Source organism: Grampus griseus (genome assembly GCF_964374135.1).
Source record: "Grampus griseus genome assembly, chromosome: 20".
In the NCBI taxonomy this organism is placed as follows: domain Eukaryota; kingdom Metazoa; phylum Chordata; class Mammalia; order Artiodactyla; family Delphinidae; genus Grampus; species Grampus griseus.
This window is the reverse complement of record NC_139014.1, coordinates 30,768,322-30,789,019: the sequence shown is the minus strand read 5'-3', so window position 1 is coordinate 30,789,019 and position 20,698 is coordinate 30,768,322. Positions and strand designations below refer to the sequence as shown.

General features: G+C 52.5%; 1 protein-coding gene across 6 annotated transcripts in view; it reads left to right on the top strand.

Moving 5' to 3' along the window:
• The window catches only part of MSI2 (musashi RNA binding protein 2), a 389,285-nt gene that overhangs the window by 329,342 nt on the left and 39,245 nt on the right, over nucleotides 1-20,698 (top strand). For all 6 annotated transcript variants that reach the window (XM_082680135.1, XM_082680133.1, XM_082680134.1 and 3 more), the window contains exons 9-10: nucleotides 567-681; nucleotides 9,775-9,849. In XM_082680135.1, coding sequence (XP_082536261.1) covers nucleotides 567-681; nucleotides 9,775-9,849 — 190 coding nt within the window. The remainder of the gene's footprint in view (nucleotides 1-566; nucleotides 682-9,774; nucleotides 9,850-20,698) is intronic.

The following is a 20,698-nucleotide window of genomic DNA, read 5'->3' as shown; positions in this document are numbered from 1 at the left end:
CTTCCGGGCCTGCGCCTGCTGGGATATGGCTTCGAGCTTGTTACACAAGCCTTCTGATGCTCAGTTTTCTCATCTGTGAAATGGAGCTAAGACTAACTGGCCTGTCTATTTAATGAGACTTCATAGCAAGTGGCCTGCTATGAAGAATCACTGACCTGATGGAGCCCGAGAGGAATGTGTAAACATGTAAAGGGCTGAACGATAATGACGGATTATTACCATTGCTGTTGTTATTAGTCACAGACGCATCCAACAGCCATCGCCCGCCTTCTCACGCCTTCTGCGCAGGTTTCAATTTGAGCTCCAGCCCACACCTGGGCATCTTCAGCTGATGTCCCTGCCGCCCCTCCAAACCCAATCTCATCCTTGTAGGTTTTTGCAGGATTTGCACAAGTGGTGTGTTTTCTTCAATATTTATTTTGCAGGCCATTTACTCGGCACGACTATTTTTACAGTGAGTAAGGAGCAAGGCTAAAAATATCTGAGCTGGTAACCAGATCAGTTCTGCCTTTGACATTTACATGGAATTCGTTTGCATCTCATTTGTTCGCCTTTCTGTTTAACAGGTAGAATGTAAGAAGGCTCAACCGAAGGAAGTCATGTTCCCGCCTGGGACGAGAGGCCGGGCCCGGGGATTGCCTTACACCATGGATGCGTTCATGCTTGGCATGGGGATGCTGGGTGAGTCTGGGCCAGACCCTGGGGCCTGGGTCGCCTTCCAGTTGGGCAAACGGCTTTACCTGTCTGAGGCTCAGCTTCCCTATCTGTATATGAGGGTGACATCCCCTCTTACAGGACAGTTGTGACCATTAAGTTAGCAGAGATGGATAGATAGATAGATAGGCAGACAACTAGATAGATAGGCATCTTGTCCCATGCCTGGCTCATAGAAGGTACTTGATATTATTTTTTCCCCTTTCCACTCCCTTTTTCAAAAGGAGGAAAAGTTACTCTCTTTGCCTCAGCCCTCTCTGCTGACTGGGAGTTCTTAAAGACCTGTGGACTCCTGGCTGGCTTAACTTATGTGAGCCGAGGCTACATTTTCTAAAACTTGGGAGAGGAGGGGATGTGGTAATGGTGGGCGATACTCCTGTCTATTTAAGTGATTAACGTTTTTCTCTTGGGATATCAAATTTGTGTTTAAATGGATGTCTTAAATAACCTGTTTTATTCTTTATTTGCAAAAAAAAAAATGATGAAAGACAAAATATGTTTGTTCTGATGAAAAATGATCTCTCCTGGCTTTTAGAGAAATTGAGTTGCATATTATGCCCCTTCCTTAAAGGTATCTCTGTCCGTCCTGCATAGATAATTGAAAATCTTGCCGCTTAAATGGCATGAAAGATGGAGAAAGCAGTGGAGAAGCATAATGGTGTGGGTCGTAACAATAATTAGAAATTTCAAGGTGAGAGAACGGTATTTTAGTGCAAGTTATTGTGTGTCAGGAAAATACTAATTAAATGGGATAAATGGTAGTTAATGGTAAAATTCCATTCAGGCACACGGTCTGTCTAGTTTTAATGGGTTTCATTTGGATTGGCTAAGAGTCCCTCTTCTATATTGTTTGATAAGCTCTTTATGTATTTTCAGATTTGCTGCTGTTTAAATCATTCTTGGCTCAGTTTTAAATTTATAAAACTTTTCTTGGCTTTAGAATTTAGACCTTTAAAAAAATTGTATCTGTTTGTCTGAGGAAGTAACAAGGCAGGTAAAGTTATTTTGAGGAAGCTTTAAAAAATGGAAAAGGATGCCATGAGAATTCTCAAAATGGCTAAGATGTTAAAGCTAATTTTTTAGCTTTAACAGAGTTTCAAGGAAAATTCCTATTGTAATTCTTTAAAAATTGGCCAAATGATTCTAACACTTATCTGGAAGAAGAAACACATGAGAATAAATAAGAAAATTTTTTAAAAAGAGAAATGAGAAAAAAGAGAGTTTGACCAAATATCAGAACATAGTCCAAAACTACAGTAATTAAAATAGTGTGGCATATAGGAAGGCACCTGTTGATAGAAAAAGTTAAGGAGCCTAAATTAAATGTGTTTCTATGTATGAGTTTAATTATTATAAAGAAATTAATTTTAAAAACTCAATGAGAATGATTTCCTGGTTGACTGTAAGATACTTGTGTAGCTCTTGCTCTAAAAATAATTTGTATGTGGCCCTTACCTTATGTTATATACCAAAAGAAACCCCAAATGGATTAATAGTTCCAAATTTTAACATAAAATCTTAAAAGAGTTGAGCCCATTACTGCCTGCTGGCTTTCAGAGCCTTGAATTTTAAATGATGAGTATAAAGTCCCTAGGGCATCAAATGGCTTTTTAGGATCCAGATCTTCAAGAAGCGCCCGCACCCTTCTGCCTCTCACTTGATACCCTTTATGTGAGGTATCATGTACCCCACGGTTTTCTCTGCTTGCCTGGGGGAGGTTTTCTTCCTGGGGAAGCAGAGGTGTGGAGCAAAGCCAGCTCACTCATGTCAGTTGCCAAAGAGCAAAGGTGCGGCAGCTGTATTCTCCCCAGATGCCAAGCAAGGGCTCAGGGCTCCACAGACCAATGGTTTCATAATGGGAGCCCAGGCAGGTGCCTTGTTGACCGCAGGAGGCATTCAACAGCAAATAGTCCTTGAGCACCTACTGCGTTCCTGGCCCAGGGCCAGCACTGGGAAAGAGTGCCTAACAAGGCAGATGTGGTCCCTGCCCTCATGGAGCTTGTGGTCTAGTGAGAGAGGTGACGTTTAACAGCTCATCACATGGGTACGTTATTACTCATAATAGAGAGAGTCGTGAGGTGCTTTATGGGCACATAATGAGGAATGGAAACTAGTTGGAGGAATCAGGGAACACCTCCCGGTGGAGGTGACATCTCAGCTAGGAAGAGAAGGATGAGCAAGCCAAGGGCCATGCAGACAGAAGAAATAGCTTGGAATGCGAGGGTCCTGGTGTGGAGCCCTGAGGGCCAGCAAGGCGGCTGCTGGGCAGGTCCAGGCAGCGCGTGTGTGACGAGAGGTGGTGGCCGGGTGGCTCGGACCACAGTTGGTGGTGGGCAGACCCACATGGTCCCCGTGCTTCTCCAGATGCCATCTGGTTGGTTCCTGCTCTCTGAGGGATGGAAATGTGATGGATGCCAGGTGCTCACTCATCTTCCCCGACTTTGTTCTCTCACGTTTCAAGTTATGACTTCCCTGAGCTGCAGTAAAGAGGTAGTAATAGCTGGTTTAAAATGTCATTGTGGTTGAGTCTATTAGTTCTTGAGTCATAGCCTCCCCCAGTTCATCCCCATCCCCCATCCCCTTGCTACTTAAGGGTTTGGCCTCTTGCCCATGTAGCTCTGGTTGAGGCTGCCACCAGGCGAAACCCCCCTGCCCCAGGCAGGGCCCCTCAGGTCACCGAGGCTCTCCTCCACCCCCAAGCAAGCAGAGAGCTCTTCGGGTGGAACTGATGGTGTGGGTCCGGCTTCCGCCAAGGCGGGCTGTGTAGACCACAGGAAAGGGCTCAGCACTTCAGAATCAGGAGATCTGGACTTCTCGTCTGGTCAGCTGTGTGACTTTGGAGGGACAGTCTTCTCTGTCCTTCAGTTACCCCATCCATAGGGATATGGGAACCCTCATTTCATGGGGCTGTTGAGGATAGATGAAGCCGTATCGTGCCCAACCAGTGCTGTATTTTGTCAGGTTCAAGCTGCCATGGGTGGCGGAATGCACCTTGTGTACCATCTGGAAAGAAAAAATATATACTGTTAACTAAACCACATTGTGAGACGGATCCCACTTTCAGGATGTTAAAATGTGGAAAAAAAAAAAAAGTGTGTCTTCTAATCAACAAAATACAGTAATATATACTCAAACTGGGAGCTGTTATTAGTAAGGTACTGGGGAGCCCCGGGCAAATTACCACCCAAGTAGGTATCCAACACCCCGCCACTTGGGACCGAGAATATAGCTAGACCTGCGTCTGTGTGTGACTTGTGCCATGGTACCTGCAGCCTCCTCCTTGGACTCCCAGCCAAGGGAGTTGGATGATCTTTGAATTTCTACCTCCCAACAAGATCTGTGCACTGGACTCCAGCCCTCATCACCTCCCAGCCCTCCTGAACTCCCCAGCTACTATGTTGAGGACATCTAGATGCCTGCTGAGACAGGGCCTCCTGAGAGGTCCCCAAATGTGTCCCCAGTTGGGAACCAGCTCAGCCTGAGGTCCAGGCAGAAGGGGGAATCAGACCACCACCCAGGGAACAAACTCACAGTCTCACGATCTGGTTGGCCTGTTGCCTCCCCAGCCAGGCTTGGGTCTTCACCGAGCTTTCTCTGCTGCGCTCGCCAGAAACTCCCAGGGCTGCCCTCTCTTTCACCCACTGGCGCAGTTTGGCACCCTGGGCCTCTGGACTCTTGGTCGAGGGGAGTGCCATCTGCTGTGCTGTAACAAGCCCTTGCTTCTTGCTTCTTCCCTTAACGTGATGTCACCAATGAAGTCTAATCCTTTGGCAAGATGGCCTGACCTGACTCCATCAGTCACCTGGGTCACCATCTCTGTGGTGCACTAGGCCTGCCTATCAGTCCTAGAATCACCACCATTGCCACCACCCACAGTTTGGCTAATGAACTTGGCTCACGCAGAAACACTTTTTTTTAAGTTTGTTAATGAGATGAGGTTTCAGTGATTTAAACTTTTATCGTCGAAAGAGCAGAAAAATACATAACACTGTTAGGGATTTTTAGAAGTGAGACTAACCCATTAAAGCTTTAAAATCCATTCATTCAACAAATATTTACTGAGTACCTCCTAAGTGCCAGGCATTGTTCTAGATGCTTAGGAGGCACCAGAGAAAGAAGTCTGATATCAGGGAGTAGACATCCTCGTGAGACAGCAGACACTCTGGTCTATAAATGACTTGGAAGCTGTGGAACTAATTTTTAAATACCCTTTAAGATTGTCTCCATACTTCGGGAGGTCTCATCAGAGAGAGGCTGATGAGCGTATAGTTGCAGTTATTCTTTCTTGATCTCTCTTGCTGTGGCAGCAAACGTTCTTGGGAGGAGACCTACAGCTGTTTTGGTTTTAGCTTTCACAGCCTTTGACAGAATCGTGGAATAATCAGCCCAATGGGAATTCCTTTAAGAAAGTGTACGAGAGAAGAGGAGGAATCATCCTTAGGTCAGTCTCCCTGCCTTTGAGCTCGACAAAACCAAAATCAGCTAAGACCCTTAGGAAAGGTATTTTTGCAGCTCTCAGACTTTGTTCGCTGCCTCGCCCACCCAGTACACTAGAATCGGTTTGGTTTTTCTTAATGAAAGTGGACTTAATAAAAGCAAACATGATTATCGTTGATATATCTGATTCCTCTTGGCCTTCTCAGCCGTATAATCCTACTGCCTCTAACTATCTTGACCTCGCTGGGCACACACTATTTAACATGTTTGGTAGCAGTGATAGAGAAATACCTCATTGCTGAGGCTTTGAAGAAAAGCTTCACCCTGCGGTCCCAGAAGTGGAGAGACATTGCTGACCAGCTGAAGAAAGCCAGAGGCATTCTAAGCAGCGCTGTGAAATCCTGACCCAGTGTTCCCCAACATTAAGCCCCTCGGAAATGAAAGCAAAAAAAAAATTTTTTTTTGGTCTGGAAGGGATGAAGAGCTCTAATCTGCTGGCTTTCACTGATCAGAAGGAGATTGGCTGGAACATAGAGCCGCATGCCTAGACTCATTTGTAATTTCAACTGGGATTTGTCTTTCCCCAAAATATCTGTTTGAGGTCATCCCCAAGGAGGTCTCCATTTGTTCAGCTGTTTTCTAGTGAACAGAGGAAACTCAGAATTCAGCTTTTCATTTTCCATCTAGAGCAGCACAACGCACTAGAACTCTCTGCGATGGTAGAAAGGTCGTATATCTGCACCGCCCAAGATGGTGGCCGCTAGCTGCGTGTGACTGTTGAGCATTTAAGATGGGGCTTTTTATATAATTTAAATTAAATTAAACTTTAATGGGACAGCACAGGTCTGGAGGAACCCCTGCAACTCCGGATGATTCTGGGGCCCAGCGTCCTTGTAGACTATGGCCTGGAAAGGGCCCTTGGCACTTGGTGTCGCATCTGTATGCAGACCTCACGGAGCCACCGTGCTGCCCCAGGCAATGCTCTGCGCGCCACGCAGCAGATGTGTCACACGCTGGCAGCTCCCTGGATAAACAGCCCCGTCTCTTGTCTCTTTCAAGTTGGGGGCCTGGTGGGAGCCGTTTTCTGTGACTCTTCAGTAGCTGAGTAACAGAGCCTGGAAAAGGATGAGTCATGTGCAGACATCTTCTAGGGTTGGAACAAAGATCTAGAACCACAATTCTGAGAATTCCGCCAGCATCCCAAAAAGGGGGGTGCCCCAAATGAGCCAACTGGCAGCTTCAAATTCTCTTGCTGATTTCTGATTTTTTTTTCCCCCCCACAATGGAAAGCCTGTCTGCAAGAAAGGTGGTCATCCAGGCAGAAGGCTTGGTTTTTTCCTTTTTTGACAAGAGATAATTACTGTGGGCTTGATGGGGCATCCAGAGTACTGGAGCAAATAAATCGTGCAGTGGCCAGTGAGGGAGGGGCCCGGCTGCTCATGGAAGCGGTGGCCGGGTCGTCTCAACGTGATGTGGCCTGATGGAGCGCCCGCGTGGGTCTGCTGTAATGTGCTATGGATACGCAGCCAGCCGGTTTCCCCCATGTGGCTGGGGCTGTGAACCGCTGGAGCAGAGCTGGACTGCACAGCAGTAAATGAAGAGGAAAATTGAAGTAATGTTGTGTTATAAATTTATGATTTCATCTGCCCGACCCAGAGGATGTTCGGCGATGGGGGGCGGAGATAAGAGCCCCCCCCTCGGGCAGATGCCAAATTCTCATCTTTGTTGAACAGGAGACAATTTTGACATGCCTGGGAAGATTGGGGTGAGACCCCCAACTGGGGTGAACTTGACCATGCTTTTCCTCATTCCTGGTGAAGACTTGCGAGTGTGCCAGGAAGTAGGCAGATACGATGGAATCATACTGGTGACTCGAATCAGGGAGGGACTGGGCGTTCCACCACCCTCCACCCCACCCACCCTGAGGGAGTCTCGAAAGTGACACATGGGCTTAGGTTTTTGCTGTCACGTTAACTCTAAAATATTTAAGACCCCCAGCACTGAAGTTAGAGGCAAGGGAATCATTTTTCACTAGGAAAGCCCTTGGGCAGCAGTGACTTGGCTGTTTGCATATAATTCATTAATCAATATTGTTGAAATCATGGTAAGAAGTCTATTGCTGAAAGATCTGATTTGATAGCAGGTGATTAATTTGGAGGAGAATTGGGCTGGCCAGCCATGAGATAAATACCAAGGAAGGAGCCAGTACGTGTGTGTCCACTTAAGGCACCCGAGTTCCCGTCTCTGTCCCTATACTTTGTCCCTCTGTCTCTCTTTCCCCGTTGGGTGCCAGAGCTCAGCGACTCACTGGGGTCTGTTCCTCTGCAGTCAGGACAAAGCCGCGAGGTCATCCTGGTTGGTCTGGGCATCACTTTGTCAGCAGGGCACCAAGTGCTGGGAAATAAACTCGTGCAGAAAGAGCAAGCAGGAAGACCCTTGTGGGGTGTAGACAGATCAACTGGCCAGTGAGCGGTGACTGCAAGTTTGGAAAGGCTCTGGCCGAAGCGAGGGAAAGGAGCCACAGCTGGTCTCTGAGAATTGGGGCCCATGCGCACTTCAGGGGACCTGCAAAGCTTTCTACAGATGGCAAGACTCAAGCTCCCAGAAGGAAGGGAAGAACCCCGATGACGTGGCCTTGGGCCAGAGGCAGGGCTGGAACCCATCTCCTGATGTCTAGTCCAGCAAACTTCTGTCTTAGGTCTGATGACAGATCTTCTGGTCAAGGTGAAAGCTGTGATACCAACAAGCAGGGGAAAGTGAAGGTGGGTGGGTCCCATTTCTGGACCGCCTTCAGCATAAAAGTGCTATGAACAGGCAGCAGGAGGACCCGCAAACTCTAAGTCGTGATGCTGCACCCAAGCTGGAATTTAGTGAACGATCCTGGTGTTCAGCCGTCACCTGCAGGGTCAGAAAATGCTTGTGACATGTGAGAATCCACCTGGAAGTGGCTGATGAGACCCCAGAGCCTGGCTTCAGGGTGTTTAAGTTGCTGTATGGAGCCGCAAGGATACATGTGGAAAGCCGCCACTCACGGGCCTTATGGTTGGAGGGCGTGGAGACTGTCCTAAACCTGCCCATCAAAATGCTTTCTACTAGCGTTTTGGTGACAAAGCAACAGAAATAACTCTGGCTGCTATCGACAGTAAAAGAGGTTTTTGGAAGGGGCTTGGGCAACGGACAGAAGTGCCAGGAAGGCCGGGGAACAGGCAGGAACTGGGGAGCCGGGCGGTCAGCCAGCAATGACCTGGTTAGGGGGCCACTGTTGCCACCAGCGGACCCCGGGCTCTGCTGCTGACACCAGAATAGATTCTGAACCGGCCGCCCTCCTCTGCCCCACTGGCACCTGGAGAAGACTTGCACTGGCCCAGCCCGGGTTCACAGTCTGCTTCCCAGCTGCCAGGCTCAGCAAGAGCAGGAGGGAGGCCTTTCTGCTTCCATGATGGGAGGCAGGCCCGTCTCCAAGACTCAGACACAGAGAAGGGGGTTCAGGTGCTGGGCAGCTGAAAACAGCCACAGGCGTCCCGCTCAGAGGTCAAAGCAGAGGTCAGGCTGGCAGCGGTGGTGGTGGTAAAGTAGGTGGCAGGCTGGCCAGGGTGGTATCTTAAGAGCGTGAATGGACTGAGTTTCTTCTATATGGAGCAGAGGGAAGCAAAGGGAGCCTGGCAGGCTGGGAACGGGGCAGCCATGGGTCTGCTATGGCCAGTGGAATTTCCATCCCAGAAGGCTACCCCAGCCTTCTTTGTAGCCGAACGCAAGAGGTCAGGATGTGAGGAGTGAGGGTCTGAGTGGGCACCACGAAGGGTAGGGAGCTGCAGTGGCATCTCATGGGGGGTTGGTAACTGGTAACTGATCGGAGACGACCACAGGGACGCCAGAACTTGCCAGTTCTTTCCTCTGCACCCCATGCCCAGTCCAGCAGCGGTTTCCACAGACACCCCTCGGTTAGCCAGCACCCCCAGGTGATCTGCTGAGACGGGCGCCTGGAAGGAGCGTGCGTGCTGGGAAATGCCCGTCGAGGCTTTGGGTTCCTGTTTGTGGGGCACATTTAGCACAGCCAGGCCGTCCCTGTTCTCCCAGGGCCTTGGGAAGATACGGTGGAGTGTCCCTGCTTGGACGTGGCTTGGTCCCTGCGTCCCCCGGGCCATGGCTCACTGGGCCCAGTGTTCTTCCAGAGGCACGGAGTCAGCCCCTGAGTTTTGCCCCTAGACTGTGACCCCACCCCGCATTCCTTATGCTCTGTCCATGGTGCTGGCGAAGGACTTTAATCTCCTACTGTCAATAGCCTTAAGGTAAAGTACATACAGGGTAAGCTGTGCAAATGTCAGCGCCCGGCGCTGGCCGAGGGTCTGGGGCTAACCTGTGGCATTTACTCTGCAGGTTCAAGAAAGTGCGTGGGCTTTGGGGGTCTCTCGGCCCAAATACGGGCTAATCACCAGCAGGCTGACAGCAGTGCCCCAGCCACGGGCGAGGGGTGACCCAGGCCCTGGGTAAAGACCCCCACGGGAGACAAGTAATTTTGTGGAGGAAAATAACTCGGACTGTGTCTCACTCCCGCCCTCCCTCGGACTGCCGCAACCTGAAGCAGCTGCACTAACCGACGTGGTCTCTCTCTCTGTGTTCAAGGCTACCCCAACTTTGTGGCAACCTATGGCCGCGGCTACCCTGGATTTGCTCCTAGCTATGGCTATCAGTTCCCAGGTGAGTGGCTTTGTCCCCCAGGGCTCTGGGGACATGGGAGGTGGGCTGCATTGGGGGGGAGGGGGACCCCTAAGGAGAACCAACTCATGCATACGTCCATTCACGAAATGACCTACAGGTGCTAAGTTTCAGATCCACTTGACCTTGTATCCAGGTCAGGATGCAGCCCAGTTTCTGATTAACTGAAGTATTTCACTGGCTGAGAGTGGCTTGTAGGGGGAAGGGAAAGACAGGAGCCCTACCTCTGCTTGCCCTCCGTTTTCTGAAACCTCTTCCAGGTTCTCTCTCCTTGGGGAGGGGACTGAACTTGGGGCCCAGGGTTTTCTGTCACCCTGTGCCTCCCCAGCATTCACGTGCCTTGCTGTCTGGACCTCACCTTCCTTCCTCCCCTCGTCCGGCTCCGGTGCCCTTCTGCCATGTGTGTGGGGTGTGCTCTTGGGTTTGGGTCTGCTCTCTGTCCTGAGTGATGGTGGCGGGGGGTTGGTTAGATCCTCCCTTCCCTCCATGTGGGCGTCAGAAACTCAAGGCAGAGCGCCCGGTGATACCCACTCACGTGCCCAGGCTGCTCTAGCTTCCGTGTAACCGGGAGGCCTGGGTCTCTCACCTGCGGGGCAGCGGGGGCCGTGGTCCTGCAGGGATGGGGGAGGGGCGTGAAGGAAGTGATGATTTATGGGGCTTGCGTTTCCCTAGAAGCGGGGAAGCCAGCCTTCCCCAGACCTGGAGTACAGCAAGAGTGTTTTGGGGTGCTCGGGGGTGTCTGTGTTCTAAGGACAGCTGGGGGGTGTAGAGAAGATGCTAGGAGCAGAGTTCTGCCCTCTGGGCTCTGTGTCTTGTCAGGGGCCGCTAGGGAGCTGGGCTTCCACTCCTGGTTGGTCATCCTCCTACACCCGGAGGCCTGAGCTGCAAGGCGGCAAGGCGAGCAGGACATGGCCCTGGGGGGACGGCGCTCTGAAGGCAGTGGAGGGCAGGGCGTGCGGTGTGCGAGGGGCCGGTCCCACCTGTGCCTCAGACTGAGCTTCGGGTGGGGAAGGGGCGTGTCGGGGGAGGTCAGGAAGCATGTGGGACACTGAGAGCCATGCTCTGTGGGGACAGATCCTCAACCAGCAACAGAAGCCCTAGGCTCTTGTCCTGTCTGCCCATGGCCGTAGGCAGGTCACCCAGCATCTCGGGGCCTCTCTTCTGTTTTCTGGAAATGAGGGGTTTGGGCAGGATGGTCGCTGAGGTCCGTGCACCTTTCTGATAGCGGGGGAGGCGGAAGAGAACAGCAGGTACAGAAGCAGAAGTTCAGGTGGAGGGGGGTGCGTGGGGGGACTTGCCCACAAGTGTGTCCCCTGGGCCGGGTGGTTTCCCCACCAGGGTGGGCCCCTCAGCTGCCCCAAGGGAGCCCTCCGCACCGCTTCTCTGCTGCACGTGGCAGCTCAGGTGGCCACGGGCCTCTCCAGGCAGGACACCAGACACCACAAGCTGAGAAGCCAGCACCAGGCCAGGCACGGTCTGCACCTCCTCTAGATTTTCCCTCTACGGATGGGGACCCTGAAGCCTGGAGAGGTAGAAACCCTGTTCAGGGGGTCACAGCCAGTAAGGGGCAGGGCCAGGACTGGGACCCAGGTGGCCTGGGTCTTAACTGCCACACCCCATCATCTTCCTAGCATCCGTCTGTCCAGCACAATCACACTAGCCACATGCAGCTACTAAGGTTTACATTTAATTTAAGTAAAATTAAGTAAAACGGAAAATTCGGTTCCTCGGCCACACTAGCCACGCTTCAGTTACTCAGCAGCCACGTGGCTGGGGGCTACCGTCTGTGCAGAATATAAAACGTTTTCATCACCGCATAAAGTTCTGTTGGATGGAGCTGTTCCGGAGCCTACATGAAGAGCTGTGTTATGATGAGGGGTGCTTGGTCCCCACACGCACGTGCATGCGTGCACTGCCTCTCCTGGAGAGACCTTGTGTGTCACCATCCCCGTTCTCCATTCCTTGCCTGTCCTGCTCAGCCCAGAAGCTGGTGGTAGTTTTGGGGAAGCCTTTCCTCTCCTTCCCTCCCCTACCTTCCTCCCCAGGGGATAAGAAGATGTGCAGGGTCACACATCCTGGCTCGGTGAGAGTGCCTTGCTGCTCTGTGTGCTTGAAGCCTCCCTCCCTTCACAAGCAGGTTGCCATTGCCCCCTCAGTGTAGCACTAGTCCCAGCAAACAGTTAGGGATCCTAACCCGGTATAATTCGGGGGACTCCTTGCTCAGGCCCCCGTCTCATCTGAGAACCTGCCCTCGGGGCCCCATGAGCCAGCCCGGGAAATATCTGGTTGAACTGTGTCCCAGGGACCTGCATCCTTGGGTCTGCCCTAGATGGACATGTATGCAGGACAGACAGAGATGCAAGAGTGACCAGCCGAGGCTGAGTAGGATGAGATGGGATCCCCCAGGTGCCTAGCCCTTCACCACAAGCCAGGGCTTTGGGAACAGAGCCGGGGGGAGGGTGGTGGTAAAGGGACATGGAATGGGCTTGGGGTAACCTGCCCCTGGAGGAGTGGCCTCCTGTGGAAAGGTAGCTCTGTCTGCTGTCCGGGAGCCTCGAGCGGCCGAGGATTCTCGCACACAGAGCCCAGGTGCCCCTGTGGTTTTCCAGACTCCTCCTGGAGCCTCGGCCTCAGGGGCAGGGAAGCTTTGCAGCGTTCTGACCTGAGTCTCTTGCCCTGTGCCAGTAAGGAATGTCTTCAGTGGATCTGGCCGGGGGGGCTGGGGTGCAGAGGGGTGACCCAGGGGAGGGCAGCCCAACTCTGCCCTCTCCTCGCCCCATCAGGGTGGCTCTGCTGACCCCCTCCCCATGCCTGTGAGTCAGCGACGTCAGCACAGATGATCTCATCACCGCCAAGCTGCCCTGGTGTCTTTTCTTCGTGGTCTTCCTTTTCCATGTTCTCGGTGGTGCCCACTTCACCCACTGCCCACCTCGTCTCTCTTGTGATGCGTGTACCTCCCGCACCCCTCCCAGCCCTTCCTGAATCCATCCTGTGGGGGGATGCAAAGTAGCTAAGAGCAGCGGAAGGACACCCCCGTCCTGGAGGGCTGCTGAGGGCTGCATCCTGTGTGTCCTCGCCACACGCTGAGTATCCTGCATCCCCTGCAGGAAGGCGCCGCCTCTTCACCTGAGTTGGCCCTTCCTGTGAATCCCCATCTCATCTGCTGGTGTCCCTGCCTTACCTGTGTGACCTGGGCTTGCTGCAGACCTTCCTGGTTGCCCAGTTGGTGTTAAGAAATGCCTGTCTCTGCCCACCTTTAGGCTTCTGTGAGAATAAAGGAGAGCTGCTCCAATAACGGGGGCTATGGGCTTCAGATAACTGTTCGAGTGGGAGTAGTTCTCTTCCAGAAAGACTGAGTGCCGACCAGCCGCCGTGGACGTGGCTCCTTCCTCCCCAGCCCAGATGGTCCACCGCGTGCCCCTTACCCCCAGCCCAGCCCTCGTGGGTCGGTGAGGGGACTGGACTTATCACGATCCTGATCGGTGCTCTGCTCTCTTTTTCCGCCTCTGGACCCTCGTTTCAGTTCAATCTGTTAATTTCTGTTCTTATTTCACTTTGCAGACTACTTGCTGATTTCACAAGACATAGTTTTTACCAACTAGCTCTTAAGAGAGGCACAACAAATTGGGGTTTGCTACCATTACTAGGGAGAGGACACAGTCCCTGCCGGGGCCACCCCGCTGCTGTCAGTGCCCACTGAACACTGTCGTAGCTGCCTGTTGGAATGAATGTCCTTTTTCTCATTTTTAATTCTTGGAAAAGACTCCTGTCCTCAATGCTTCTTTCAGTTTTTTAAAAGCAATTTTATTCTCCAGTCCCCTCCCAGTTTGCTTCTCATATGCACTGTGGACACCTCCCCCACGTATTCCACCTGCCACCCTCCCAGAATGTCATGGGGCCGGGGGGAAACTTCTCACAAACTTTGTAGAGCCTTCCTCAAGGGCATCTAGGAAGAAGGCCTCAAATTATTTTAAATAATCACCAAATAGGCTTGTTGGGGCATTTCATGGGTGAGCTCTTAAGTGCTGGAGCCCACAGGGGTTGGGGATATGTGACTTGGAGCACCTGTGTCCTGTGGCGGACAGAACCAGAAGTGAACACACACACACACACACACACACACACACACACACACACACACACACACACACACACACACACACACACACACACACACACACACACACACACACACAGACTATTCTATAAATACTAATGTGAACGATCTAATCTGGAAGAAAAATTATATAAACATTATCTGGTTGTCTTTGTCTTTGGGGGCCAGTCCCTCAGTGGTTGTTGCTATAATACTGCACATCTGTCTTCGGGAAGGGACAGTGGAAGCACCCAGGTGCTGCCACATCTCAGGCCCTGTGGGCCCCGATCCACACTGCGTCCCTCTTGCCCTGGCACCTCTGCCCTCACCTCGCTGCCTACTGGCCTTGCATTCCCTGCTGGCATCAAGGGCCTCTTGGCCCACTGGGGTCAGAGGGCACGAACACAGAGGGTCTGTCCTGATCAGGTCGGTACCCCTGATGGTCACCCCCAGAAGGGCTTCCTTTCCGTCCACTTCCCCACTCTCTTGGATTAACGAAGTACAGCTCAGTTGGGCCCTCAGGAGTCACCCTTGTTCACGCTCAGGGTTTGTGAGAAGTGACCTGCGTGCTTCCGTCGGATGCATTCAGTCCATCCTCTTGAATGTCAGTGTCCTTTAGACCCAAGCTGTGCAGTTGTGTTCATCTCATTAAAGATGCTTGATGTAATCATTGGTTCCTTTCCTTTTATTTTCCCTCAGGCTTTTTCATGAGTGCTGTTTTTTCTTTTTAATCTGTATGGCTTTTTTCCTCTTTATTTTGTTCTGCTATGAATTGCTTTGCTTTGGTGAACTTGTCCTAGTATATGCTTGCCTCACAGACGTTTTAGCCGTTGTGAATTTTCATCTCTGTAAATAGTTCGTCTGTGCTTCTCCCTGTTGCCGTTTTATTTTTACCCCTGTAAGCAACTGAGGTAGAAAAATAAATTGTTTACCACGGACATGCTGTGTGCTGCCGTCTCTTAGCCCGACAGTGTCCTGCTCTCGCTCCGGGGGAGGTGAATGCACTAAATAACCAGTACCAGTGACAGCCTAGCACGGTTTCCGAAAGCATGCGCACTCCCCCTGGCTGCCGCCTGCCCCCAGCCCTCCCTGCTTCCTCGTGTCCCCTGCAGTTGCTCGAGGTGGCCCTGTCCTTGAGCCGTGGCCAAGCGTTTGCATGCAGCAGCTGCTCGGTCCGCTCCCGTGCCCCCTTCCTCTGCCATCACCCGCTGCCCTCGAGTGAAAATGCCACCGAACACCTGGAGCCCCTCGCATCTGTGCACCAGGTGTGTGTGAGCCCGTGCACGCACTGTGCACACCTGCCCACGCGTGGTTTGCACGTAGCTTGCTTTCCTAACTCCCCTGTACGGTGCAGGTCCGAGGAGGCACCTGTGTTGCTGGACATGAAGTTAGAAGATCTCATTTCCAGGTCACTTGGCCACGTAGTAGCCACGTGACCTCGAGCAAGTGACTTAGCCCTCTGAGCCCTCGGGATTATAACAGTGCCTAGTGAGTTAGGTTTTTAGAATTACCTAGGGTGATGTGTATATGCGAACATGCCCTGTAAATTGGTGAATGCTATGCAACTGGAAGTTTCAGAAACAGTGGGCATTGGTGTTCTTATTCTGCCACCCTCCAGAGTGGTTTTCTCTTCCTCGTCACCCCCGATGAAGCTGCTTGCTGGGGGATCTACTTATCCGTGAAAGGAATGATTGAGAATCCCCAAGGGAGTTGCTGGGACTTTTTGCTTCACCCCTCCTCTTCCCTTCCTCCCTCCCCATGTACTGATCATCAGGTACCAAATATCTGGACGTGCATAAGGCTATAGCTCCTTCAGGATGCTCACGGCCCAGCCGAGGGAGACAGCCAGTGATTAGACCCACCGAGCATCATGGGACAGGTGCTTAGCTAGACAGAGGGAATCTCTCTCTGCTATAAGGGCACAAAGACAGGCTGTTGGTCCTGCCTGGTGTGACCCCACTACTGGGTCTTACAAAGTCAAATAAAATTAGCTGGGTAAAGAAGAGAAGGAAGTGTATCCCAGGTAGAGAAATGACATGCTTAGACACTGAATCAAGTATTTTTTTTAAAGAAAGAAAATGCAATATAATAATACCTAGGCAAAATAAGAATTTGTTTTTTCTCTCCAGTGTGGAAGAAGCCTGATGTGGCTCCACAGTATCAAGGGTCTGGGTTTCTTTGATCTTTGTGTCCTATTCTCTTCAATGTAAGACTCCATCTTATAGACTAAGAAGGCTGCTCAGGCTCCAGCCATTACGTACTCATCCCAGAAGAACACATCTCTTCCCTTTAATAACACTTCTTAGAAGTTATGTGTGGCACTCTGCTTCGATCCCGTTGGTCAGGCCTTAGTCACATGGCCACTTTTAGCTGCAAAGGAACCTCAGGAATGTCTTTATTCCTGGTAACCATGTGCCAGCTAAAAACAGGGTTCTGGTATTAAGGAAGAAGAGTGAAATATTTATTAGGGGACACTTAGCAATCTCTGCCACAAACCTGAAAGGGGCTGTGGTGCAGGTCCCAGGGATTAAGAGCAGTTAATGGGATGGGGGTGGGTCAGGGGAGACAAGGTTAGAAAGGGGGGCAGGTTCCGGAACTCACATTTGATCCACAAAACACATGAAAAGCCCTTAGAGGATTTTAGGTAGAGGAGTGATGTGGTCAGATTTCCAAAGTGAGTCAGAAGGGGTTTGGGGCGGGGGGTGGGGGGCAGTGAGGGACCCATGTGGGTGAGTTCAAAAGAATGCTCCCCTCTTTCTGCACTGCCTCTCCTCCTCTCTGCCTCTTCCTCTCGGGGCTCTGTTCCTCTCCCCCTGCCTCAGGTTGGCTGCGGCCCTTTGGGGGTCTTTCAGCTCTACTGGGACAGCAGGGTTAATGCAGCCCCAACCGTCAAAAAAGTGTCTGAGCCACAGCCTTGGCTACTGAAGTTACCTCAGACACAGGGCGCTGGGGGCAGCCAGGAGAGTCAGGCTAGCATCCCTGGCTCAGCGCTGCCACCTCCCTCCTAGGATGACTGTGTGGGAACAGCCGGGTGGTACAGGTTCCAGGCGGGGAAACCCTGGGACTCTGGTTCAGGAAGTACCAGTTTGTGTTTCTGCGTCCTCAGTGATGGAAAGCAGATTTCATTCAGGTGCTGATGTTGACTGGCTTCCTGGAGCACTGGCTTAAGAATGATCTTGAGGCCAAGTCTTAGCTCAGCAGAAAGGGAGCGGTGGTTGATTAGTGATGCCTGCATGGTTGCTGGATCCGGAACTCACAACTGCTCACCACGTATTTTGCCTTCCATGTCTCCAGTCTAATGATGGATGGTTCTCAGGTGCTGGTTCAGTTTTGGTCCTTCTAAAAGATGGTCATTCTGTTCCACACCGAGGGAGGGGGTGTGGTCTGAGGAGAGGCGCCATAGCTCAAGGATACCCTGTTCTCTCTGGCGGAGAAGCTGCTGTAGCCCATCTTCAGTTGTGGCTCTGCGATGTAAGCTTCGGTCACATCGTCTAGTCTTTGAGCAAAGACCAAGTCTTAGTGGTCTGTCTTATCCTGAGGGCCGTGGCGTGAATGTGGAAAGAAGAGGGAAGAGGGCCCGAGTTTTTGGAAGGGGAAGGAGTTTGCCTTATGCCAGATGACTGGGGGAAGCAGCCCGGGGCAAGGGGCTGCTTCCTGAGCTAGCTCACACCAACCTGTCAGTTCCCTCCGGTTTACGGCACGCGTGACGTGTTCAGACGTGCTGATAGCTGCCACGCCAAAGGCCTGGGGCCCTGCCTGGATGGATAACCTGGGCCACTGCAGGGAGCGACTCCAGAGGCCTTCCGTCCACCCCTCCCCCAGCCCACCCACATGGTGGAGACCCTCGTGCTCAGCCCCCACTCGGGAATCCTGTGCTCGTACTCCCACCAGAAAAAGTGATGCTTTTTCTGGTCAAGTTCTTGAAGAGAGAGGAGCAGGCCTCCCTCCCAGCCTCTGTGACTGTCAGGGGAGGCAATTCCAGGGCCACTGTGGTGGAATCACAAAACCAGTGGCCACCACTTCACTCGGGTGTCTGTTTAAACCTCAGGACTTTCCTCTGCTTAAGTTTGGAAGGGGCTCTTTCCTCACCCCCTACCCCAGAAATGCCCTCAGGGGGAACCCCGGTATACCCTGACGCGGTAGGTCCTCAGCTCTGCCAGTGCCGCCTGGCTCGGGGCTTCTGCCTGGGTTCCAGAACGGAGCCCTCCCAGCGAGTGATGGCTGGCTCCTGACGGGTAGGGGAGCCCACCTTGACATGCCAGGATGGGATGGTCGGCTCCCCAGGCCTGTTGACATGTCCACAGTCCCAGGCGCCCACAGCTAGATGTTTCAGCACTGTAAACAGAAACGCTCCCTTGTAAAGGGAAGCCCCACCTGACACGGCAGCCCGCACACATCTGCTTCGTCACCAGCCCTCTAATCTGCACCTCCCTCCAGCCCAGAGCTTCGTCTCTAGGGATTACCCCCTTCGCAGATTGGATCCACAGGCAGATTTGCAATCACAAGCCAGCGCCTCCTGTGGCCAGCCCGCTCCCACGCCGCCTGGCCCTGTGGGCACTGGGGGCTTATCCCTCATTTGAATATTAAAGCTTAGTCAGGACAGTGTAGCTGCTGCTTTAAAAGAAAATGAGGAAGTAAAATTCTGCAGCACACCCCTATTCTGGCACGAGCTGTTCATGGGCCGCCCTCCCATGCTCCTCCCGTCGCATAGAAAATCAGGGGCTGACGCTATTCCCAGATGATGAAAGCAGAGCGTGGTGCCTAATAGGCAGTTAATAAATGTTTGCGGAAATGAATCGGAGCAGTCTGAATGGAGGATTGCGGGTTTCACTTTCCATCAGGTTTCCATGCCTCTTGAAACTCCTCTGCATGAAAAAGGGAAACGTGACTCGGGGTGCCAAAGCCAGAGACCCCGGTTCTCAGGAGGGAAGTCGGGAGACTGAGTTCTTGTCCCCAGCTTGCTGGGACAGTCAGGCCACCTCTGGGCCTCAGTTTCCCCATCTGTCCAATGGGGCTATTGATCTCCTTGTCTTATCCCCTTCCTCACAGATTGTTGAGAGGGTCACTGACCAGGCATTAAAACCAAAACAACAACAACAACAAATAATAGAGTGTGAGATTATAGGCAGACGGCAGTGCCAGGCCTGAGGAATGGGCAGCTCATGCGTCTAGGACAGCCAAGGACAAACCAGAAGGCCAAGATGGGCCCCCATTCCCTCCTTCTCCCCAGGCTGAAAAGACGAGCAGAGTCCTACCCCGAGATATCTTCCCTGAGTCCAGGTCAGCTTGGATCCCCTGCCTCAGAGAGACCCAACCAATGGGGTCACTGCCTGTGCTGCCGGTGCGTTCCGTTGGGGGTGGGCCATGAGAGCGCATTCTCGGTAGTGTGCTGGACAGTGTCATCAGGACCTGCCGGGGGCTAGATCCTCTCTGGGCATTGGGAAGGGATCCTGATAAAGCGAGTGAGGAGGCCAGAGCCTGGAGGGGCGTCGCACAGGCAGCCAGATGTAGCCCCCTGTGGTCTGACGGGGGGGGAGGGGTGGCAGGGTTGGGGAGTCACTGACTACCAGCAAAGCTTTCAAGAAGGGGCACCATCTGAACTGGGTTTTGAGGTGCAAATAGGAGTTTGCCATGCAGCCAGTGAGGGAAGGGTACTCCACGTCCAGGGATTAGCAAGTGTAAGGGCCCAGAAGCATTACGTGGCTTCCCTCCCTAGCGTTCCTACCTCTGTTGATGATTCTGTGGCCCCCATCTGGGCAGGTGCTGTCCTATTACCTGGGCCAGGACAGCTGGACAACAGACTTTAGCACTGAAAAGCTGATGCCACTTCTTCCCAGACCTAGGGAATCACGGGCAGACACTCTGTGAACCAGGGGTGCTGTCCCCACCGTTGCCTTAGGCTGTTCCCTGTCGGATTGCACTGAGCTGGCCCAGTGGGCCCTGGGCGCTGGCTGCCCAGGGCTGGCTTCCTTTGAGGCCAAGAGCCTTGCCCAGTTGCAGTCACCTAGAGAAGGACAGGAGAGCGAGAGTGCAGCTGCTGACCCCCCTCGGAAGCCCTGCTGCCCTGCTCTGAGCCCGAGCAGGCCTCAGGGCAAGCCTGAGTTTGCAGGGGAGGGTGTGGGGCCTGTCCTGCATCTCTCTTAGTGGAGCTGGTTTAGGGCCTCTCCACACTCTCTTCCTCTGACCTCTGGCACCGCCCTGGAATGAGCTAGGATTCAGGTAAGGCCTGGAGCAGGTAGAGCCCCTTTCTTGCCCACCCTGTTGTACCTATCCGTTCCTCTTCCACCCATTCGGCCCTTGCTTACCAGCACCTGCTGCATCACAGCCCTGCCCCAGAAGCTGGGGACACAGTGACGAAGCAGAGAGACATAGCCCTGCTTTCTGGGGCACGTGCTGGCAACAGAGGAGAGAGCAGGCTTCCACTAGATGGAAGGGCCCCCAGAGGTCCCTCTGGCTGAGCCCTTCCTAGAGGAACTGGGAGGGACTGAACAAATCCAAGGGCAAAAGGGCAGGAGCGACCGCCAGCGCAGCTGACGCGCGAGCTCCGGGGGTCTTCAGCCACCGCAGCCAGGCCCTCCCTGAAGCCCCTGCGAGCCCCTCGCCTCCTGCCGTCACATTACCCACCTTGTACTTCAGATAAGACGTATCCTTATCACTCACAGGCAAATTATAAATGGTATCTATTAAAGCCCTTTGTATGTGAAATGTCGTGTAAATTAATAGGGTTTTAGACTA